This window comes from Microcebus murinus, chromosome 19 (genome assembly GCF_040939455.1).
Source record: "Microcebus murinus isolate Inina chromosome 19, M.murinus_Inina_mat1.0, whole genome shotgun sequence".
Classification (NCBI taxonomy): Eukaryota; Metazoa; Chordata; class Mammalia; order Primates; family Cheirogaleidae; genus Microcebus; species Microcebus murinus.
Window position 1 is genome coordinate 15,797,509 of NC_134122.1, and position 25,430 is coordinate 15,822,938.

At 40.5% G+C, this 25,430-nt stretch overlaps 1 protein-coding gene and 1 pseudogene across 1 annotated transcript in view; both read left to right on the forward strand.

The window, feature by feature from the left end:
• Positions 1–304: 304 nt before the first annotated feature.
• Positions 305–25,430, forward strand: part of LOC142861052 (phospholipid-transporting ATPase ABCA3-like) — a 38,256-nt gene continuing 13,130 nt past the window's right edge. Inside the window, exons 1-5 of the mRNA XM_075994880.1 lie at positions 305–353; positions 616–740; positions 7,500–7,586; positions 7,931–8,183; positions 10,877–11,004. Of these exons, the coding sequence (XP_075850995.1) occupies positions 7,527–7,586; positions 7,931–8,183; positions 10,877–11,004 (441 nt within the window). The 5' untranslated portion in view covers positions 305–353; positions 616–740; positions 7,500–7,526. The remainder of the gene's footprint in view (positions 354–615; positions 741–7,499; positions 7,587–7,930; positions 8,184–10,876; positions 11,005–25,430) is intronic.
• LOC142862530 (uncharacterized) lies at positions 22,629–22,873 on the forward strand (annotated as a pseudogene).

Below are 25,430 nucleotides of genomic sequence, written 5' to 3' on the forward strand. Positions count from 1 at the left end.
AACCTGGGGAGCCAGATGGGGCTCCTACAGGGACTCGAGGCTAGGGCAGGGTGCGGGATGTGGTGGATGGGGGTTGGGGCACCGCTCTCCGACGGCATCACAGGCGGAAGGTCCCATGCTGTGCACTGGTGGGAAGGAGGCATGAGGTCCCGCGTGCTGGCTGAGCACGGAACAGGTGGGAACGCCGGAAATGCTGGAAAGTGAGTGGAATTAGTCGGGTGGGGACTAGTGCTCCAGGGCGCAGGCGCGCGCGAGGGCGGTTGAGGGGCCGTTGGGAGGAGGTGCCCCGCTGGGCTGGGTGCGTGCCCGCGAGCGACGGAGGTGGTGGCAGTGGCGGTTGCGAGGCCTGAGAGGTGAGTTTCCCGGCTCTCATGGCCCTTTCTCCTCCTGCCCGGGTACCCCCTGCTCTGGCCACTGTTCCCTGATGCCGGGCCTTTGCCGGTAGGCGCGCAGGGCCCGAAAGTGCGCCCCGCCCCCAACAAACGCTCCGCGCTGGGCAGAGGCGGTGCGGAAACCTCCACAGCCCCGCTGCTCTCCCCTCAAAAAACAAAACTGACAAAAGTCCCCCTCAATATGGATAATACATATTATTATACATTTTAATTTTTGTTGAAGCCTAATGATTAAAAGCGGAGGGTTATGAAGCGCAGTCAACCTTGGTGCTGTGAAACAAGAGCTACAGACACATACCGCATGTTTTCAACTCGTATCTTGGCGCTAAAGAAGTTGGACTCGTGGAGGTAGAGGGCAGAGGCTGGAAAGGTTATTGGGGGAAGGAGGATGAGATGTTGGGTAATGGGTACAAATATAGTTGGATAGAAGGAGTAAGTGCCATAGCTCAGTAGGGTCACTGTAGTTTACAGCAATACATTGTGTATTTCAAAATAGCTAGAAGAGAATATATGAAATGTGCTCAACACAGACACAAAAAGATAAATGTTTGAGGTGATGGATATCCTACCTACCCTGATTTGATCATTATACATTGTATGCATTTATCAGATCAGGCGTACGTCATGAATATGTACAAGTAGTGTGTATCAATTAAAAAAATAAATTTTAGTCCTTCCATTTACTGGCTATAGGAGTTAACCTCTCTGAGTCTCATCTGTAATGTGGGGATACTTAATTATAACTATCTCAAAAGGATTGTAAAAGAGACAATAAAAGAGATAAAACATAACATGACAAAATGCTCACTTAGTGGCAGGCCCTCCAAAAACAGAGTGTATTGGGGGATGAGTGGGTTGGGACTGTGAAGAGCCGAAAGCCTCCCAACTTTAAGGAATTTAATTAGCATGGCTTAGTTTAGGTCGTTTTTTGAAAAGGAAGCCAACAAGGAAAAGGAAAAAACCTTCATTTTAGTAGGAAAATAAAAGTTATGATTAATTCCATAATTTGATATTATACTTTTCAGTAAAGGGGCTGGAGTGAAATTCTAGAGAGAATGCATCTCATCTTCATAATTCAGGTGTGTGAGAAATGTGGCATGCTTTCATTTTCAGAAACTGCTTAATTTCTGGAGCGAATCTGGTTCCTGGAACCTTCTTAATTCCATTCAGTGGTATGATTTCCTAATTCTTTGTGACCCTGTACCCTTGCATTGGTGTCTGTGCATGTGAAGAAATGGTTACCTCTTAGAATCTTCTCATATTGGCTTCAGCAAGGAAAGATCTTCACCAGTCGCCTGTCCTGGGATTCTGGGCAGGCCAGCTGGTTTTCTCCATGGATGGGCACTGTTGCTGGGGTCTGCAGGGTGTGCATGTAGAAGGGGGCCACTACCATTGCACTGAAGTCTGATGGGGCCAGCTGTTGTGTGCTATGGTCCAGCAAGGCTGCTGGTGGGGTTTGGAAGTTGGTCAGGGTCAGCTGGCTTGTCTCTTGGGTTGGACAAAGGTTGCTGGCTATATCCACAGTTGGGTAGTGCTGGCTGGTGGAGGCAATGGTCAAGTGGGGCTGATGTGGGGAGATCTGCAATCAGGAAGGGCTGTTTGGCTTGGTTTCATGGTTGTACAGGACTTGCTGACAGAGGCTGCAGTCAACAAGGTCACTGGAGCTGTGGTCATCAGACAGGAATAGTTGGTTTGGCTCTGTGGTCACGCAAGGCCACTGGTAAAGCTACCATCAGGCAAGGCTGCTGAGGGGCTCTGTAGTCAGGCAGTGCTGGCTGGCTTTGCTCCACAATTGGACAAGTCTGCTGGCAGGGCTTTGCAGTCAAGCAAGGGCTCTGGCAATCCCCACATTCAGTCGAGACCACTGTCAGGCTTTATATTTGGATGAGGCCACTGGGGTTGCTCCATGGTCAGGTGGGGCCAACTGGCTTGTGTCTAGAGTTGATCAGAGCCAGCTGGCAGGGCCACAGTCAGGCAAGGCTATTGTTGGGTCTCTGAGGTTGGACAAGGCCACTCTTGGGGGAGTCTCTGCCTTCATTCAGGGCCAAATGGCTAAATGACTGGGTTGGATGGAGATGGAGCTTGCTGGCTTGACCCCACAGTTGGGTGTGGCCAGCTGGCTTGGCTCCATAGTCAAGGCTGCTGGCTGGTGCTGCAGTCAGGTGAGATGACTAGCAGAGCTCCATGGTCAGGTGAAGTCACTGTGTGGTCTCTGCATTCAGGTGTGGGATAGGTGACTTGGCTCCATGGTCAGGTGAGACCACTGGTGGGGGCTGAGAATCCAGCTACTGAGAGGCCCCACACCCTTTTTTTGATTCCTCATTGTCCCCAGGTAGTATAGCTGTGCTAATTCCCCCAGGGTTTTGTGTGAGGCAAGACAAAAGTAAGTAGTCAGTGCCCCAAAATGCTGGGTGAGTTGGACATCAAATTCAGTCTCTTTTTCCACCACTGGTGAAATCACAGCCCAAGGATCTCTTTCTTGGCACTGCACTGTGCCATCTGGGGGTGAGATGATGGGGACAATGAGAAACATTTTTCCTTACCCTTTTTAATGTGGCTTTTCTGTGTTTTGTGCCCTAATGGGATGTTGTAAGCTCTCCTGTGAGTCCCAGAACTCTCATAAAAGCATTCTCAACCATGGGTAGTTGTTTAATCAGTGTTTCTGTTGGGGGGACCAGAGCTAGGGATCTTCTGTTCTACCATCTTGCTGATGTTACTCCCCTGGCCATTATTTCTTCAAATATTTTTTCTCTTTCTCTTAGGCTCTGGTATTTTCCTGCTCCTCACACTGGATAATCTTTTTTTGTTATTTTATTTTTTTATTTCAGAATATTACAAGGGATACAAATGCTTTGGTTACGTAAATTGCCTTTGCACCACCTGAATCAAAGCTACAACCATGTCCATGCTCCAGACAGCGTGTACTGCACCCATTAGGTGTGAATGTACCCATCTTCTCCTCCCCCCTCACCTGCCCGATCCCCAATGAATATTACTTCCAAATGTGCACACAAGTGTTGATTGATTAGTACCAATTTAATGGTGAGCACATGTGGTGTTTGCTTTTTTGTTCTTGTGATACTTCACTTAGAAGAATGGTCTCCAGTTCCATACAGGATAATACAAGAAATATTAGTTCCCCATTTTTTTATGGCTGAGTAGTACTCCATGGTGTGTGTGTGTGTGTGTGTGTGTGTGTGTGTGTGTGTGTGTGTGTATGGATATGTGTATATATATCTCCCACATTTTATTAACCCACTCATGTAGTGATGTTGTTGCCACATCTTTGCAATGTGAATTGTGCTGCTATAAACATTTGAGTGCAGATGTCTTTTTTATAGAATGTCTTTTTTTTTCCTTTGGGTAAATACCCAGTTGTGAGATTCCTGGACCAAATGGTAGTTCTACTTTTAGCTCTTTTAGGTATCACCATACAACTTTCCATAAAGGTTGTACTAGTTTACAGTCTCGCCAACAGTGTATGAGTGTTCCTATCTCTCTACATACACACATAATTTTATTTGACCTACTTTCAAGTTGGTTGATTGATTGATTCTTTATGCTGTCTGTTGAAATCTTCTGTTGAGCCCCTCTATTGAAATTTACATTTTATTTTTATGATTTTCAGCTCCAGGATTTCTATTTGGTTTCTCTTTATAATTTATATCTTTATCAATACTCTTTATTTGTTGAGACATCATAGTTCTGTTTCCTTTAGCTCTTCAAACATGTTTAAGGCAGTTGATTTAAGTATTTTCAAGTCCAATATCTGCATGTGTTAATTTGGTAGGTCCACCATAACAAAATAGTATAGACTGACTGGATTCAACAACAGAAGTCATATCAAAAAGTCCCCAAACAACAAGTGCTGGCATGGATGTGGAGAGAGAGGAACACTCCTACACTGCTGGTGGGACTCCAAACTAGTTCAACCTCTGTGGAAAGCAATATGGAGATACCTCAAAGCGATACAAGTAGATCTACCATTTGATCCAGCACCCATCCGGGTAGAGGATGCTACTGGGTGGTTCAGCTTAAAGGAGCTACTCTATGGTCCTGGCTCCCAGAATGAGAAAACACTTGGAGAGGAGCCAAGCAGAGTCAGAGTCAACCCGAAGCAGACCTCAAGCTCACATGTAACATGAGTGAGAAATAAATGCTTGCTGTTGTAAGCCAAAAAAAAAAAAAAAAATGTAGTTGCCCAGTAGATACACTACTGGGCATCTACACAAAAGATCAAAAGTCACTTTATGAAAAAGACACCTGCACTCGAATGTTTATAGCAGCACAATTCACAATCGCAAAGCTGTGGAAACAACCCAAGTGCCCATCAATTCATGAATGGATTAATAAAATGTGGTATATGTATACCATGGAATACTACTCAGCTTTAAGAAACAATGGTGATATAGCACCTCTTGTGTATTCCTGGATACAGCTGGAACCCATTCTACTAAGTGAAGTATCTCAAGAATGGAAAAACCAGCACCACATGTACTCACCAGCAAATTTGTACTAACGGATCAACACCTAAGTGGACATATAGGAGTAACATCTATCGGGTGTTGGGAGGGTGGGAGGGGGGAGGAGAGGATGGGTGTATACAACCACAAGGAGTAAGATGTGCAACATTTGGGGATAGACATGCTTGAAGCTCTTACTCGAGGGGGGAGGGGGGCATGGGCAATATATGTAACTTTAACACATGTACCCCCATAATACACTAAAATAAAAAAACAAAACAAAACAAAAAAAACAGAAGTCAGTTTTTCTCACAGTTCTGGCTGCTGTAAGTCCAAGATCAAGTTGTCAGCAAGGTTGGTTTCTCCTAAGGTCTCTCTGCTTGGCTACTATATGAACACTTTATTGCTGTGTCCTCTTGCTGTTTCCTCTGTGCAAACATGCCCCTATTTTCCATTCTTAAAAGGATACCAATTGGATTGGATTAGGGCCCTTTCTGACATCTTCATTTTAACTTACCTCTTTAAAGGCTTTCACTCCAAATACAGTTATAGCCTGAGGTACTAGCATTAGGGCTTCAACATATGAATTTTGTTGAATTCAAGCCGTAACATTTGTGTTTAGTGTAAATTCTGAATGGTTATCGCTGGATCAGTATAAGCTACTTATTGGTCAAATGTTATGCTTAAGCTAAGTTAGTCAATTAGAGTTTTACCCTTTATGACTGATGTGTCTATGGCTTGGAGGCTGCTCTCACGGTTCAGAATGTTTACTTTTTGTTGTCCTACATTCACGCAGGGACTAGTAGCTTAGAGAATCCCTTTCTGATTCCTCCTGAAAGGGCACAGTCTTGAACCATTCATTCAGTTTTTCAGACCACTGAGGATGTGGATGTGTATGATTTTTTTAAGTGTGGCTTCTTTGGTATGCCCCCCATGGATCAGTGTAGCTCATTGTTCAGCCAGTATTTAGTCAGTAGCTGTGCTTAAGCTCCTTGAGCCATGAACACTTCTGAATTTTGCCTTTGATGAGTCTATCTGTGGGTTAGGTAATGATTTCAAGTTTGCCCCATGTCTTGTTCTGATTGCTCCTGAGTTTGTGTAGCTTTCTGGACTCCCAAGAATGTGTGTGATCCCAGGAGGTTCTCTGTGTTAATCTTTTTGCTGTTCCTTTTGCTGTTCACTATTGATACTAGTATCATGAAGATATCAGCCCCCTCTCAAGTGCTCCCCGCCAAGATCTCTGTTGTTTTTTGACAACACTCCTAGATGTGAATTTCTCTATGTTCCTATTCCAAATAAAACCTGTCCCATCAGGCAGAGCTGTGGAGGTCTTTATCCTTATATCCTGCCTCTATCCCTGGACAGAACCTCAATGACACTGCGCCAGAGCTGGGAGTGGGGATAGCAACATGCTTCTTCCAGAGTAACCATCCCCACTATATAAGCAGGCATGAGGACCTGACAGCCCCTGGCTTTTTTGTCTCACTGGCATATGTCCTCTACCCTACCAGCTATTGTGTGCATGGGTGATCAGGACCCCACTATTGTCAGCCTGTATTACCTGGGGTGGAGCTTTTTCCCTGTTAATGGGGGCTAAATAAGACAAGGAATCCCTAGACCTCTCATTTCCATTGGCCTAGAATAGAGTTTCTTCATTATGAACCTATAGGAAATGAGAAATGTCAACACCCTTCCCCTCATAGAGTGAAACCGTAGCCCTACATTGGTAGCCTTGGAGAGAGAAAGCCCCAACTTCTTAATCACATTTTCCTAGAGTAGAGCTCCATAATATGGAGCTGGGGGGGGGCATGAAAGGAGTAGACTATGGCTCAAATATCACTGACCCTTGCTGTTCTTGCCATCATTTAGTAGATTTTCTTGAATAAATGTTTCTCCACTATCTGTATGACCCTAAATCAATTATCAGAAGTTTTAATGGGTGTGTTTTTAAAGTTTCAACAGTTAAATAGCTGTTTTGCTTTAGAGAAGGTCCATTGATCTTCTAATATAGCCATTCCAGAAGATCTGTCCACAGAAAGTAGATTCTTAATTGATACTCCTTACATTTATCATCATCAGGGCTTGGATGAGGTCTATTCTTCTATTGTGCTTACCATCTTATACTCAATAGTTAGCATAGAAAATGACACACAGTAAATGCGCAGTAATATTGTAACAATAGATAAATATGTTCATCAGCACTGTGAATGGGGTGAAATATTGATATTTTCTAGTGATTTGATTTTTCATAATTTGTTTTTGTGGTGGTGATTGTTATTTTTAATACCTTAAGAATTACTGTAATGAAGACTAGAAGAGGAAAAACGAGATCCTATTCATTTCCTTTATGCCATCTTGGAAAAATGAAACCATATCTTACAGATTTTTTTCTCTATTTCTTGGTGTTTTATACGTACTAGAATTTCATTATATTAATATATTAAGTAAACTAATAGAAAAATAGTAACAATATGATTCTTTTTGGCTAATGATATGATTTTATTTATTGTAAATACATAATCTTTCTTACTATCAATTTTTGAGGTTGATAAAGGAGAAAAGTAGGGGAAAGAAGTAATCCTGTTATTTGCTTGATGTGAACATAATTAGGTAACATTGAAACAAACCTTTCTTGTATCCCTAGAGTAGACCATGCACTCTTTGTAGAAGAATGGATGTGTTAACATTCAACCAATTTGCAGTACTCCTCTGGAAAAATTTTACCTTAAAGGTAGGTGAAGGTATGCATGGAGAATATCCTTAAGTGCCCATTTCTCGCACATACACATACACACTGTGTATGTGTGTGCACACGAGCACGTGTGTATGTACATGTCTGAAAAATCAATTCCAGACTGTGGGTAGCTCCTCCAAATCTTTAAAACTGAGGGAATCTATGGTATAATATGAACTATAGGCAAGTGGGAGGCAGAGAAGGTGTGGTATGAGATAGTCTAAGCAGCACTGGCTCTTCCACAGTGAAACTGGCAGAAGCTTAATATAATAGAACTACCCATTTGCACTGAATGTGTACTCTTAAGTTAATTAACACCTTCTTTTTGTTCCCTGTTCTAGAGGAGGAACTTCATTAGTTTAATATTGAAAGTCATCGCAATATTGGTGATTGCACTAGTGTTTTTGCTATTCCGTTCACTTACTCCTATAGATTTTATTGGACCTCTCAATTTCACTTCTCAACCCATCAGTACTCTGCCTTCTTTCCTCAAATATCCCAGTGAATGGGAATTGATTTACATACCTTCTAATATTGATGTGGTAAAAGAAATCACCGAGAATGTGAAAAGGAATCTAAACATCAGTATAAAAGGTTAGTTAGACATTAAGATTTTCTGTAAAACAATATTTGTAGAGGAGCTAAAACAATGTTGAAAAAGAATAATGTTGGTGGACTCACACTCCACAATTTTAAGACTTTTATGCTATAACTGTGGTAATTAAGACAGTCTTGTATTGGTAGAGGGCTGGACATACAGATCAATTAAAAAGAATTAGAGAACCCAGAAATAGAGCTACACTAATATGCCAAAATAATCTTTTACAACAGTGCAAAGGAATTAAATAAAAGAATAACCTTTCCAACAAATGGTACTGGAACAGTTGGACACCAATATAGCTAAAACAATTAAAGCTCATACCTTATGCAAAAAATTAACTCAAAATGGATCATAGATTGAAACATAAAATGATAAAATATTTAGGAAAGAACATAGGAGAAAATCCTTATAACTTACTTTAGTTGAAGAATCTTTAGACAAGACACAAAAATTGTGATCCATAAAAGGAAAAAAACAGATCAGTTGGACTTGTGTTACATAATACTATTAGTGGCAGCTCTTGGGTTAAAATATTCATACCCAAATTTTCACTATCTATTCAGACCTAATATTTTACCACTTTATTATAATGTCTAACCCTTACCTGTATATAGGTCCCTTTTACATTTCCCTCATTATATTATAGTTTTTGTATCTACATCAGGGGTCCTCAAATTTTTTAAACAGGGGGCCAGTTCACTGTCCCTCAGACCGTTAGAGGGTGCACACTGTGGGCCCAGGACGAGTCAACTGCTAAGCAGGACAGGCAGCGGAGGCAAAAACACCTGGTGAGCCGGATAAATGTCCTCAGCAGGCAGCATGTGGCCCGTAGGCCATAGTTTGAGGACACCTGATCTACATAATTGAAAACTTCACCAGAAAGTATTTTAATTTGCATACATATTTTACACAATTTAAGAAAAGTATTCATCCAGTTAATTACCAAAGCTGTTCCTCTTCCTTCATTCAAGTTCCACATTTTCTTCTAATATCATTTTCCTTCTTTCTTGAAAAACTTCCTTTAATTATTTTTCAGAGCAAGTCTACTAGCAAAATGAAGTCTCTTCATTTGCCTTCATCTGAGAATGTGTTTGTTTCAGCTTTATTCCTGAAAGATATTTTCACTGGGTAGAGAATTCTGGACTGGCAGTGTTTTCTTTTAACATTGCCTTCTGACCACTTTGGTTTCTGGAAAGAAAAATGCAATCATGTGAATCTTTGTTTCGCTATAGGTAATATGTCATTTCTCTCTGGCTCCTTTTAAGATTTTTTTCTGTCTTTAGTTTTTAGAAGTTTGAGTATGATGTGTCTAAGTGTGTATTTCTTTTGGTCAATTCTGTTTTGGTTTCAAAGAGCCTTTGAATCTGTAAGTTTCTGTCTTTCACCAAATTTGGAAATCTTTACTTATTTCTCAAAATTGTTTTTCAGTGTTGCCTTTTCTCCTCTCCTAGAACTATGATGACGCAAATGCTAGAAATTTGTATTGTTCCACAGGTTCTTGAGGCTCTGTTCAACTTTTTTCTAATCTCTTTTCTCTCTCTTGATCAGATCGGGTGATTTCTATTAATCTGTCTTCCAGTTCACTTACCTTCCTCTATTATCTGCATATTGCTAGTGAGCCATCAAATGAGTTTTGCTTTCCTTTTAAAGTACAGTTTGAAGTGCTGTCCACTCTTGATTTACCTTTATCTTATTTTGAAACATATAAGGTACATAGCAGGTATTCAGCCGTTCACGGTGTACAGTTTAATGGCTTTTAGTATAGTTGTAGTTGTGCAAGCACTACTACAATTGATTTCATCATCCCCCAAAGAAACTCCATACCCTTTACACATGACTCCCAATCTCCCATGTCCACCATCATCAGTAAAAGTACCAATCTACTTTCTGTTTCTATAGGTTTACCTATCATAGACCTTTTATATAAATGGAATCATACAATGTGTAGTTTTTGTGACTGGCATTTTTCACTTAACATAATATTTTCAAGGTTCATCCATGTTGTAGCATGTATCAATACTTTATTCCTTTTCCTTGCCAAATAATATCCCATTCTGTGGATCTACTATATTCAGTTGGTATATCCATCATCACTTGTTGGATGTTTTAAGTTTTTCCACCTTTTGGCTATTATTAACATTACTACTCTGAACATTTGTTTATAAGTTTTATGTGGATGTATGTTTTCATTTCTCTTGGGTATATACCTACGAGTGGAGTAAATAGGTCATGTGGTAACTCTATGTTTAACTTTTTGATGGACTGTGAGACTGTTATCCTAAGTGCCTGTACCTTTTATACCCCCTAAGCATTGTTTGAAAGTTCCAATTTCTCTGCATCCTCACCAACTGTTGTTATCATCTGTCTTTCTGATAATTTCCATGTCACTGGGTATAGAGTGGTATTTCATTGTAATTTCAATTTGCATTTCCCTAATGACTAATGACTTACCTTTATATATATTTTATGATAATTCTTATTTTAGATTATAGTAAAATTTTATGAAGCACCTAACATTGTTTAGTACTCCAAATATCCATTTGAGGCTGATATTTGAGAAAACAAAGTTTTGAAATTTACAATATTTGGATACACTTTTGCCCATGTAAAGTAATATCCTATCTTTCCAATAAGAGAGATTATCAGATGTTTTTATTTAAGTATAGATAATTTTGTCTTTCTGTAGTTCGAGGCTTTTCTTCAGAAACCGAGTTTGAGAATTACATTCACTATGATCCTGAGTCTCAAAAAGTGCTGGCTGCCATTGTTTTTGATTGTGACTTCAGAAACAGCAGTGACCCTCTGCCTCTTCAGGTAAGAAAACATTAAAAACATTTTAAACAAATAGTTTTCTCATAATTGCACTTCTAGTTTCTAGAATTTTAATGAATTGGACATTATTAACCCTGTTTTATAAATGAAGAGATGAACTTTCCCAAGATCATACTAGTAGTGTACAATACAGCAAGAATACGAATCCAGATCTGAGTAACTTTTAATGCCTGTGCTCTTAACCATCATCTTATGCTGATAGGGAAGAGCTGTATCTTCCACCATGAAAAACAGAATTTAATTCCTTTCATAAATTCTAGAGAAAACTGTTAAGGCCCAGCCACATTGATTCAGAGTTAGGACATTAGGCCAAGAAATAATCTGATTATAGCCCATGAGAAGGAAAGAAGAGGACAGTACTTTGAACCTGGTGTCTCTTTAGCAGATTTTATAGACATCCTGTCCTGATGGTGATAGAAATAAATGGCCAATCTACAATATCTAGAACCAAATCCTGTGTTTATGATACACATGCTTGTCAGTAGAAGGCAAGCTTATGGAAAACCATCTCTCAGTCTTTCCTGTTCTTCATGATTCCATTCTTCTATGCCAACTTCCTTCCATTTACTAATTCAAAATTATCCATATGCTGTATGGATTTAAGTATATATGTGTGTTTAAAAATATACAGTGGTATGCCAAATGTCTTTAGCACCATTTTAAGCTTCATTTTCACTACTTGTAGACTGTGTTTATTCGCAAAATATTTGAATTAAATTCCTGACCCCCAAATTCCCCAGATTATTTTCATAGGTGCTTGATCTGTTTTGATTGTTTTATGAACAAACTTTATGATCTCTGTTGATGACTTTGTGTTTAACATATACCTAATGTCTACCACTTTTTTCCCTGTCTTAGCAGACTTTCTTGAGAGAATCTTTTGTTTTTCCACATGAGTGTCACAATTATGCATCTAAACTAAGATACGATCATGTCAATGTCCTGATTAAAAGGCTTTGGTGGTTTCCCATTGTCTCAGGCACATGTCCGGAGTGCTTTGCATATAGCTCTCATTGCCCTGGTTCCTGGATACCTCTCCAGTCCCATTTTTGTGACTCTTGACATACTTTATGCTTCAGTAATACTTAACTTCTAGAAGTTCCCTGCATGCACCATATTATCTTTTGTTTCGGGGCCTTTAGTCACACTATTTTCTTTAATGTAGGACTGTACCTTGTGAACTCCCATTCAACTCCCACACCATCATTGCTTTCTTTCTGTCCTTTCATCATAATCTGTGCATATTTCTGTTAGTCAAAATCCGTATGGGAGCCGGGCACGGTGGCTCACGCCTGTAATCCTAGCACTCTGGGAGGCTGAGGCGGGCGGATTGCTCAAGGTCAGGAGTTCGAAACCAGCCTGAGCAAGAGCAAGACCCCGTCTCTACTATAAATAGAAAGAAATTAATTGGCCAACTAATATATAGAAAATTAGCCGGGCATGGTGGCGCATGCCTGTAGTCCCAGCTACTCAGGAGGCTGAGGCAGCAGGATTGCTTGAGCCCAGGAGTTTGAGGTTGCTGTGAGCTAGGCTGACGCCACGGCACTCACTCTAGCCTGGGCAACAAGCGAGACTCTGTCTCAAAAAAAAAAAAAAAAATCCGTATGGGAACATAATTACTACTATAGGTATTTCAGCAGAGGGATTTTAATATATGGAAATACTTAGACATTCACATTCTAGATTTTAGTTGGTCTTAACTATTACTTTAAAGGGTCTAGCTTGCTTGCCTAATTATGTAAACCACACCTTTCTTGAGTCCTTAAATTGTTAGGCTGTGGTTATTACAATGCTTATTCACTATTACCTGTGGAAAAGTAAGCACCAAGAGATGCCCCGATGAATCTGCTATTTCGAAGACACCTGACACTTACTTTCATTGTATGATAGAGGCCCTAGCCCTTCATGTTAATCATGGTTAATTTCTTCCTCTCATATATTAACTCCTTTTTTACCGGTTCACTAGCATAAGCAGCCCAGTGTTACTAGGTGGTAATCATACAAGTCTTAGTGGAAACTTATTATTTCCCCTGTTGGAAGTGTTCTCCTCACCCCAGGAAACAAAGCCTTTAATCCAGTAAGACCTAAAGGTTGTGGATATAGGAAATGTAAATTCTAATTATAAGTCTCTACTTGAAGAGAATGATGGTAAGAAGGGCCAATTTTACTTCTAAGCTTGGGCTCCCATACCCTTAATGTTCTAGCCTACTGGGGACACGGAGCCATATATCAGTTATTTGTTAACTACATAGACTGCATCATGTAGAACAATGCCCCATATTAACAGGATGTTGTCCCCAAGCTGATGCCTTAACTAAAATTTAATAGGCCATTTCATTTTCTTCTCTCAGAACTGCTGGGACTATAGTAAGAACAGAAGATCCATAGATGAGTAAGGTGGCAGTTGTTGTACCTCCTTCAGTTTAAAACAAGCCTCTTGCCTGAGGCATGTTGGATGCCTATACTCCTACAGCAGACCCATTTCTTGTTCTTGTTTCTAATACCCCTAAACTAGAAACAGTGCACTTGTCTTTCAACACGTGGATAGTTAAACAAACTGTGTATGCATATACCATGGGAAACTACTCAGCAATAAAAAGAAGTGAACAATCAGTGCATATAACTGTTTAGAATAATCACTAGAGAATTGTTAAGTAAAAAACCCAAAAGATTAATACTGTGTGATTCCATTTATGTGACATTGTCTAAATGACAAAGTTTTAGAAATGCAAAACATATTCTTGGTTGTCAAGGGATAAGTACTGGGGGAAGAAAGGTCTGATGGAACTATTTAGTATCTTGTCTGTGGTTATGGATACACAAACCTACACGTGTGATAAAATTGTACAGAACTTAATACACACACAGTACAAGTATTAGGTCATTAAATATGAAATGTCTGATTTCAGATCAAAATTTAGTTTAATATATCTCAAGCAAGAAGCAGTACAACTAATCAAAGTATGTGCCTAAACTATCAACACATTTTTGCCATCTTAGTGGTAGCTTGTTTATGCCAGCAGCAAAGAAGCCTGGAGAGTGAGTGGTGATGAAATCATGAAAGGCATTTTCCACAGCTTGTTGAGCATTGAATATTTTTCCTTGCAAGAAGTGGTCTAAAGCCTGAGAGAAGTGGTAGATAGTTGCTTCAGGGCCTGGTGAATACGGTGGATAACAGAGACTTTCCAAGTCCAGCTTCTGTAGTTTGAGCAGCATCGTTTGTGTGATGTGGTCGAGTGCTGTCTTGCAAGAGGATTGGTTTGTCTCTATTGACGAGTCGCAGCTGCTTAATCACAAGCACCCTCATCATTTCATCCAATTGAGGGCAGTAGACATACTCTGTAATTGATTGACCAGGTTTCATGAAGCTGTAGTGGATAATGCCAGCACTAGACCACCAAACAGATACCATTAGCTCTTTTTTTGAGGAACATTCAGTTTGGACTGTGTTTCGGCACTTCATCTTTAATTGTGCTGAATGTTTGCATTTGTCAAAAGGAATCCATTTTTCATCACATGTAGCAATACAATGTAGAGATGGTTCACCTTTCTGTTGTGACAGCAAAGAGAGGCAAGCTTCAAGACAATTTCTCTTCAGATGCTTGTTTAATTCATGTGGAACCTATCTATCCAGCCTCCTAACCTTGCCAATTTGTTTCAAATGGTCCAACATTGTTGGAATAGTAATGTCAAACCTTGCTAATTCTCATGTAGATTGAGATGGATTTGCTTCCACTACAGCTTTCAGTTCATCATTATCTACCTTGGTCTAAGGTCACCCATGTGGCTCATTTTCAAGATTAAAATGACCAGAATGGAACTTCTCAAGCTATCAGTGTACTGTGCATTCATTAGCCACATCCTTCCCAAACACTTTGTTTATATTTTGAGCTGTCTTCTCAACATTGATTCCATGATGGAACTCATATTTGAAAATAACACTAATTTTTGAATTATCTATGGTTTCACCAAAATTGTTCTAAAAAAAACTTTGAAAGATAATCACAAGCCAAGCTGTGCTTTTGCAAGAATGAGGATGTACCTTCACAATAAAAATAAAACAAGTCTCAAAGGGAAATGTCAGAGATACCAACTGTCAACCTTAATACTTAAGGAAATCAGACATTTCATACTTAATAACCTAAATAAAACTTGGCAACTCTGAATAAGATTGATGAATTTTATCAATGTCATTATCCTGGTTGTGATATGCTATAGTTCTATTAATATAAAATATTATTTGGGGAAAGTGGTCAAGGCTTACACAGGATCTACTTGTTATTTCTTCCAACTGCATGTGAATCTACAATTAATAAAAAGTTCAATTTTTAAGAAACATACTTAAAGCCAGGGGTGGTGGCTCACGCCTGTAATCCTAGCACTCTGGGAGGCTAAGGTGGGCGGATTGCTCAAGGTCAGGAGTTCAAAACCAGCCTGAGCAAGAGCAAGACCCTGTCTCTACTATAAATAGAAAGAAATTAATTGGCCAACTAATATATATATATATAAAATTAGCTGGACATGGTGGTGCATGCCTGTAGTCCCAGCTACTCAGGAGGCTGAGGCAGCAGGATTTCTTGAGCCCAGGAGTTTGAGGTTGCTGTGAGCTAGGCTGATGCCACAGCACTCACTCTAGCCTGGGAAACAAAGCAAGACTCTCTCTCAAAAAAAAAAAAAAAAAGAGGAGCAAGATGGCAGACGAATAACACCACCAGACAGAGTGTCTCTGCAGAAAAGACAGATTCTAGCAGAAATTAGAGGAAAGAAGCAAGAAGACGAGCATACAGCGGACAAGGGCCGGAAGGAGGGGTACCTGAGACCCCGGAGACTCCACGGGAGGAGGCTGCGGAGGAGAACTGGAGGCTGAGACCACCGGAGCAGCCCGGAGACCAGCGGCAAGGGTAGGTGGATTTGCTGTTTACCCTCCCCTGCATTTGGGACTGCTGGTGGGCTCCCCAGCAGGTGGAGAGACCTGCGGACACCAGCCCAGAGACCGCCGCTGCCAGCCAGCAGTGAGCCTGTAGCAGACGTGGCACCAGGTTCCCAACTTCCTCCGGGCACCTCCGTGTGCACAGACCCGAGCCGCGTGGCAGGCGCCATATTGCCTCCTCCTCCCCTCCGCCGACCCTACCCGCGGCTGCCCAGAGAGACAATATAGCCGCCAGCCGGAGGCACCTCCAGGGAATGGGACCTTCCCGTTTGGGACCCTACAGCTGACTCAGGGGAACTCAGACTGTGAGCTCCCTACTCGCCCGCCCTCCCAGGTGCTGCTGGCACGGTGTTCCCAGGAGAACAGTGCCGACTCAGAGGCTGAGAGACATAGACCCAGCTTGGGCTCCCTGTGGGTGAATTGGGACCGGAAATCCTCTCCCTGGTGGGGATACAGTTTGAACTCTGAGACCCAGAGGTCGGACCTGCAGACCAGATCCCCTGCACCGAGGGCTAGCATTGCCCGGGGCACAGAAGGGTTATACGTGAACAGACTACTGAGGTGTGTGTGCCTCCAGGGGCGGATCGGCATCCTAGAGGGCAACCCTCCTCCCAGGAGGAGGCTGTACGCCCAACCCAGGTGGCGTTCCTGTGCAGGGAACCTCCCCGGCAATATCACAGTCCCGGGAGGCCTGGTGGCTTGTGGTCTAGCCTGCTGGCAGAGGCCCAGGAGTAGCTGTGGACTTGGGGAGGGTGGAAAGAAGCGAGGCCCGCTCCAGAATGCGGGTCTCAGACAGCCCCAACCCCACACCCAGACTTTCTGGCTGAGCGGGACAATTCCAGCCCTGCCGTGACAGCTTTCCCTGGAAGCAGAGAACAGAACTTTGACCCCTGCTAATGGCCTGAGGGGAGGCTTACCCAACCCAGCTCTGCCCAGAACAAGAGCTGATAACAGGACACAAAATCAACAGCATAGCCTGTTCCTCCAAGCAAACGCCACCTACTGACAGGGACGGCATCTTGCACAGCCTTTCCACGGTACCCACTGACTCAATATACAGGGAGTGGTCCAATTTCACCCACAGACACCACCTAACGCCTCAGAAACTAAACAAGGTGTGTGAATACCCAAACAATAACCTAAAGGAAAGAAACAGCAACTGATCGACATGGGAAGAAATCAGCGAAAGAACTCAGGAAATATGAAGAACCAAACAGAAGACACACCCCCAAAGAGGAGCACCAGCCCCCTAGAAACGGACACCAACCAAAATCAGGCAACCAATATGACAGAAGAGGAATTTCGTATGTGGATCATAAGAACACTCACCGAGCTGAAACAACAACTCAATAACCAACATAAAGAAACCACAAAAAGCCTCCAGGATATGGAAAAAGAAATAGACACAATGAAGAAAAGTGTAACCGAACTCCTGGAAATGAAGAATCAATTCAAGGAACTACAAAATACAGTGGAGGCCGGGCGCTGTGGCTCACGCCTGTAATCCTAGCTCTTGGGAGGCCGAGGCGGGCGGATTGCTCAAGGTCAGGAGTTCAAAACCAGCCTGAGCGAGACCCCGTCTCTACTATAAATAGAAAGAAATTAATTGGCCAACTGATATATATATAAAAAATTAGCTGGGCATGGTGGCGCATGCCTGTAGTCCCAGCTACTCGGGAGGCTGAGGCAGAAGGATCACTCAAGCCCAGGAGTTTGAGGTTGCTGTGAGCTAGGCTGACGCCACGGCACTCACTCTAGCCTGGACAACAAAGTGAGACTCTGTCTCAAAAAAAAAAAAAAAAAAAAAAAAAAATACAGTGGAAAGTCTCAAGAACAGGGTAGATCAAACAGAAGAAATAATCTCAGAGCTTGAAGATAACACCCTCCAATTAAATAAATCAATCACAGAAATAGAGCAGAGAAACAAGAGAAAAGAGCAAAGCCTACAAGAGCTGTGGAGTTATGTGAAGAAACCTAATGTGAGGGTCATAGGGTTACCAGAAGGGGGAAAAAGACAACACTCAAGGGTTGGACAAGCTGTTTGAAGATATAATAGAGGAAAATTTCCCAGGCCTTGCTCAAAATCTTGATATACAAGTTCAAGAAGGTCAGAGGACCCCTGGGAGATTCAATGCAAACAGGAAGACGTCATGACATGCAGTCATCAGACTGACCAAAGTATCAACTAAAGAGGCCCTTCTAAGAGCTGTAAGACAAAAGAAACAAGTAACATACAAGGGAAAGCCAATCTGAATAACATCAGACTTCTCTAATGAGACTTTACAAGCAAGGAGAGACTGGGGCCCCATTCTCACTCTTTTGAAACAAAACAATGCCCATCCTAGAATATTATTCCCTGCAAAACTAAGCTTCGTATATGAAGGAGAAATAAAAACATTCTCAGACAAGCAAAGGCTCAGAGAATTCACCAAGACAAGACCAGCCCCTACAAGAAGTACTTAAAACAGCGTTACGCACGGAACATCATAATAATAACCCACGAATATAAAAACAACCAAAACCCAAAGATATTAAAGGCCAGACATTACAATGGCTCAAGACAGAAATCATAGCAACAACATCCAACCCAACAGAATGATCAGTAATCTACCTTACCTATCAGTTCTCTCAATAAATGTGAATGGCTTAAACTCTCCACTCAAGAGACATAGGCTAGCTGAATGGATAAGAAAATACAGGCCAAGTATATGCTGTCTTCAGGAAACATATCTAACCTGCAAGGATGCATATAGACTAAAAATAAAAGGGTGGAGATCAATATTCCAAGCAAATAGAAGCCAAAAGAAGGCTGGTGTGGCAGTTCTAATTTCAGCCGATTTAGTTTTTAAACCAACAAAAGTAGTAAAAGACAAAGAGGGTCATTATATAATGGTGAAGGGCACAGTCCAACAAGAAGAGATAACAATTTTAAATATATATGCACCCAACTTAGGTGCACCCAGATTCATAAAGCAAACCTTACTGGAGCTAAGCAAATGGATTAATAGCAACTCCATAATCGCCAGAGATTTCAACACCCCACTGATGGCACGAGACAGATCCTCCAAACAGAAAATTAATAAACCAATAATGGACTTAAACAAAACTCTAGAACAATTGGGTCTGACAGACATTTACAGGACATTCTACCCAAAATCCACTGAATATACGTTCTTCTCATCAGCTCACGGGACATTCTCTAAGATTGATCATATCCTAGGGCACAAAGAAAATCTCAAGAAATTTAAAAAAATAGAAATCATACCATGTACCTTCTCAGATCACAGTGGAATAAAAGTAGAAATCAACCCTAACAGAAACTCACATTTCTACACAAAAACGTGGAAATTAAACAACCTCCTACTAAATGATTACTTCATAAATGAAGAAATCAAGATGGAAATGAAAAAATTCTATGAAGAAAACGACAATGGAGAGACAAGTTATCAACTCCTCTGGGACACAGCTAAAGCAGTTCTGAGAGGAAAGTTTATCTCCATAAATGCCTATAACCAAAAGACAAGAGGATCACAAATAGACAATCTAATGAAACGACTCAAAGAGCTGGAAAAAGAAGAACAGACAAACCCCAAACCCAGCAGAAGAAGTGAAATCAACAAGATCAAATCAGAACTAAACGAAATTGAAAACAGGGAAGCTATTCAGGAGATTAATAAAACAAAAAGTTGGTTCTTTGAAAAAATAAACAAAATTGACACACCATTGGCTAAGCTAACGAAAAGCAGAAAAGAGAAATCTCTAATAAGCTCCATCAGGAACAAAAAAGGAGATATCACAACTGATCCCAAAGAGATACAAGATACAATTTATGAATACTACAAAAATCTTTATGCACACAAACTGGAAAATGTGGAGGAAATGGACAAATTTCTAGAAACACACAGCCTCCCTAGGCTCAGCCAGGAAGAAATAGATTCCCTGAACAGACCAATCTCAACAGCTGAAACAGAAACAGCAATTAAAAATCTCCCTAAAAAGAAAAGTCCCGGTCCAGATGGCTTCACACCTGAATTTTACCATACTTACAAAGAAGAACTAGTACCTATCTTGCAGAAACTATTCCACAACATCAAGAAGAACGGAAACCTCCCCGACACCTTTTATGAAGCGAATATTACTCTGATATCAAAACCAGGAAAGAATCCAACAAAAAAAGAAAACTACAGACCAATATCCCTAATGAATATAGATGCAAAAATTTTCAACAAAATCTTAGCTAACCGAATCCAGACACTTATCAAAAAAATAATCCACCACGACCAAGTGGGCTTCATCCCAGGGATGCAGGGATGGTTCAACATACGTAAATCTATAAATGCAATTCACCACATAAACAGAAGCAAAAACAAAGACCACATGATTCTTTCAATAGATGCAGAAAAAGCTTTTGACAAAATTCAACCCCCTTTCATGATACGAACACTTAAGAATATAGGCATAGAAGGGACATACCTAAAAATGATACAAGCCATATATGACAGACCCATAGCCAGCATCATACTGAATGGGGAAAATTGAAATCATTCCCACTTAGAACTAGAACCAGACAAGGCTGCCCACTATCTCCACTTCTGTTCAACATAGTGCTGGAAGTCTTGGCTACAGCAATCAGACAGGAAAATGGAATCAAAGGTATCCAAATAGGGGCAGAAGAGATCAAACTTTCACTGTTTGCTGATGATATGATATTGTATCTAGAAAACCCCAAAGATTCAACCAAGAAACTCCTGGAACTGATCAATGAATTTAGTAAAGTCTCAGGATACAAAATCAATACACAGAAATCAGAGGCATTCATATATGCTAACAACAATCTAATTGAGAACCAAATCAAAGACTCAATTCCCTTCACAATAGCAACAAAGAAATTAAAGTACCTAGGAATATACTTAACCAAGGAGGTAAAAGACCTCTACAGGGAGAACTATGAAACACTGAGGAAGGAAATAGCAGAGGATGTAAACAGATGGAAATCCATTCTATGCTCTTGGATTGGCAGACTCAATATCATCAAAATGTCTATACTACCCAAACTGATCTACAGATTCAATGCAATACCTATTAAAATCCCATCAGCATTCTTCACAGATACAGAAAAAATAATTTTACACTTCGTATGGAACCAAAGAAGACCCCGAATATCGAGAGCAATTTTAGACAACAAAAACAAAATGGGAGGCATTAATATGCCAGATATCAAACTATACTACAAAGCTGTAGTAATTAAAACAATCTTGTATTGGCACAAAAATAGGAATATTGACCAGTGGAACAGATCTGAGAATCCTGATATAAAACCATCCTCATATAGCCATCTAATCTTTGACAAAGCAGACAAAAACAAACACTGGGGGAAAGAATCCCTTTTCAATAAATGGTGCTGGGAAAACTGGATAGCCACCTGTAGAAGGCTAAAACAGAACCCACACCTTTCATCTCTCACAAAAACCAACTCATGCTTGATAACAGACTTAAACCTAAGGTATGAAACTATTAGAACTCTAGAGGAAAATGTTGGAAACACTCTCCTAGACATCGGCCTGGGCAAAGAGTTTATGAAGAAGTCCCCAAAGGCAATCACAGCAGCAACAAAAATAAATAAATGGGACATGATCAAACTACAAAGCTTCTGCACAGCCAAAGAAATAGTCATGAAAGTAAACAGACAACCTACAGAATGGGAGAAAATTTTTGTATCGTATGCATCCGATAAGGGACTGATAACTAGAATATACTTAGAACTCACGAAAATCAGGAAGAAAAAATCAAATGACCCCATTAAAAAGTGGGCAAAGGACTTGAACAGAAATTTTTCTAAAGAAGACAGAAGAATGGCCAACAGACATATGAAGAAATGCTCAACATCTCTAATCATCAGGGAAATGCAAATCAAAACCACAATGAGATATAACTTAACCCCAGTGAGAATGGCCTGTATCAAAAAATCTCCAAACAATAAATGCTGGCGTGGTTACAGAGAGAGACGAACACTCCTACACTGCTGGTGGGACTGCAAACTAGTTCAACCTCTGTGGAAAGCAATATGGCGATACCTTAAAGCGATAGAAGTGAATCTACCATTTGATCCAGCAATCCCATTGCTGGGCATCTACCCAAATGATCCAATGACACTCTACAAAAAAGACACCTGCACTCGAAAATTTATAGCAGCACCATTCATAATTGCAAGGCTGTGGAAACAGCCCAAGTGCCCGTCAATCCAAGAATGCATTAATAAAATGTATATGTATACCATGGAGTACTATTCAGCTCTAAGAAACAATGGTGATAAAGCACATCTTATATTTTCCTGGTTAGAGCTGGAACCCATACTACTAAGTGAAGTATCCCAAGAATGGAAAAACAAGCACCAGATATATTCTCCAGCAAACTGGTATTAACTGAGTAGCACCTAAGTGGGCACATAGGTACTACAGTAATAGGGTATTGGGCAGGTGGGAGGGGGGAGGGGGGCAGGTATATACATACATAATGAGTGAAATGTGCACCATCTGGGGGATGGTCATGATGGAGACTCAGACTTTTGGGGGGAGGGGGGAAATGGGCATTTATTGAAGCCTTAAAATCTGTACCCCCATAATATGCCGAAATAAAAAAATAAAAAAAAGAAACGTACTTAAGAAAATAACTTGGCAAAACTCTACTTTCAGGGATCATTTCTGTAGTTTGTTACTACAGAATTTCTGTGAATTTGTAGAGCAGCAGAAATCATGAGGGGGAGGCCCAGCGTTCCCTCCTGAGTGTGAAACCAGCTCTTGGTATTGCTTCCCTGTAACTGCCGTTTGCCATTGGTGATCCTTCTTTTTTTTTTTTTTTTTTTTTTTTTATCCTTCTATTTTTTATTCAGGAGAGTAAGAGAAAGGATACAGTCTGGGTGGTTAAAAAAAAAAAAAAAAAAAAGAAAAGAAAAGAAAAAGGAAAACAAACCGAGAAAAAGAAAAGAACATAAATTGTCAAGACACAGTGCTAGAGAAATACATTTGACAATGTACTAGTATCCAAGATATTTTCAAAGGTCCTACAACTTAATAATAAAAAGACAAGCAGCCCAATGTCAAAAGTGGGCAAACTATTAATATTTAAATAGTTCTCAAAAGGAGATATAGGGATGACCAGCAAAGACATGAAAAAGTGTGCAGTCTCATCAGACATCAGGAAAATGGAAATTTAAACCAAAATGAAATAGCACTACTGACCTACCTGAAGGAGTAAAGTTATAGTCCAACAAATATCAAATGTTGGTAAGGATGTGGAGCCTTCAGAATTGTCATACATTGTTGGTGGGAATATAAAATGGTACTATCAGGTTATGAAAATGCCTGCTATTTGGTTTTCCAGGTTAAACTAAACATAAATTTACCTTATGATCCATCAGTTGCACACCTTTGAATTTACCATAAAGAAGAAAATGTATGTTCGCAAGAATGTTCATAGCAGCTTTATTCATAGTAGCCAAGAATTAGAAACAGCCAGATATCCAAAAACAAGAAAATAAATGAGCTCTGATATATTAATATTATGGAATATTGCTCAGCAGCATAAAGGAATTAATGGCTGAAAAAGGCAAATGCATAAATGAATCTCCAGAACACCATGTTGAGTAAAAGAAACCTCATACCAAAGAGTATAATACTGTTTGATTCCATTTATATGAATTTCTGTCACTGGCAAAATTATGGTGAAATTTGTGGTGAAGAGATGTAGTAGGGATTCACTGGGAAAGGGCTAGAGAGAACTTTCTGGAGTAAGGGGAATGTCGATAGTAGAGTTTGGATTGCAGTAAATATCGATTGTCAATTGTCAAAATTTAGCAAGTACACAGTTAAGATTTTTGCATTTTCATATATATAAAATTACCTCAAGAACTATAAATAAATATTGAATTCTAGTTAATCTTTATTTATTTGGTAGAAGTATACTCATGTCTGTAACTTTCTTTTCAGTGCATCCTAAAATTAAATGTGTTGATAGATTGAATTTATATATACAAATTTTACTATATATAATTTATATATGTAAATATATATGTATATATATATATTTTTTTTTTTTGAGACAGAGTCTCACTTTGTTGCCCAGGCTAGAGTGAATGCCGTGGCATCAGCCTAGCTCACAGCAACCTCAAACTCCTGGGCTCAAGGAATCCTGCTGCCTCCGCCTCCTGAGTAGCTGGGACTACAGGCATGTGCCACCATGCCCGGCTAATTTTTTCTATATGTATTAGTTGGCCAATTAATTTCTTTCTATTTATAGTAGAGACGGGGGTCTCGCTCTTGCTCAGGCTGGTTTTGAACTCCTGAGCTCAAATGATCCACCCGCCTCGGCCTCCCAGAGAGCTAGGATTACAGGCGTGAGCCACCGCACACGGCCTGTAAATATATTTCTAAAAACCCTCATCTTGCCATTTTTATGCAAAAGGTAGCATGCTTGTCAATCATTAAGTTTGTTTCTAAACTCTAAATCCATCCTTCTGTACTCTGCTCTTAGATGCTGTAGTTGCATTTCTGTTTTTCCAGCCAGTTCCATGTGAGACTAGGGGACCCTACTGGCAGACTATAAGGTTAAAGGAAGACCAGGGACTTGAAGCTTTCTTGGTGGCTTTCTGTCTGTTTGTAGTCCAGTGAATGATATCTTAGCACTACTTCTTTATTTTGGCAAGTAGCAGTTTCTTGCCATATTAGAAGCCAAATACAGTATGCAGATTGTCTAACACTTTTTAAAACCAGTTTCACGACACTTCTCACAGATTCTAGCTGCTTCTCAGAGATCTGGGTCCCAGTCCCAAAGACCCCCTCCTTGAAGGTTAGAGACGGAGCCCTCACTGACGTATGCCCCCTCCTCAAAGGTTTGGGTTTCAGCCCCACAGGGTCTCTCCTCTAAGTTCGTAATTTTTTAAAATTTTGACATCTTGCTTTTGTTCCCTTAGTCCTAGGGCTGGTGGCTGCTTCCTGCTACTGCTGCCTGCATAATACATTAGCATTCTCTTACCCTTTCAGTTCTTGGGTAGGGTTTCTGTTTTCTGGCTATATCTTGAACAGATGTACAGCACCCTGTTATGTAAAGGTACCATAGTTTTGGAAGTCTCCTTTTTATGAGCAATTAAGGTAATTCCAATATATTCCCACCACAGATAATGTTACAATAAACAAATTTGGGCATATGTGGGTTTTTTATATTATTGGAGATATATATTCTAAATTTGTTCTTGGAAGTACGATTGCTCAGTCAGACAATAAATGCATGCTCTGGTTTGAATGTCCCCTCCAAAGCTCATCTTGAAATTTAATTGCCATTTTAATAGTATTAAGAGGTGAGACTTTAAAGAGATGATTAGGCCAAAAGGGCTGCACCCTTATGGGTGAGGTTAATGCCATTATAAGAGGGCGAGTTGGTTCCCTTTTGCCTCCTTCGCTCTGCATTCCACCACATGAGGACA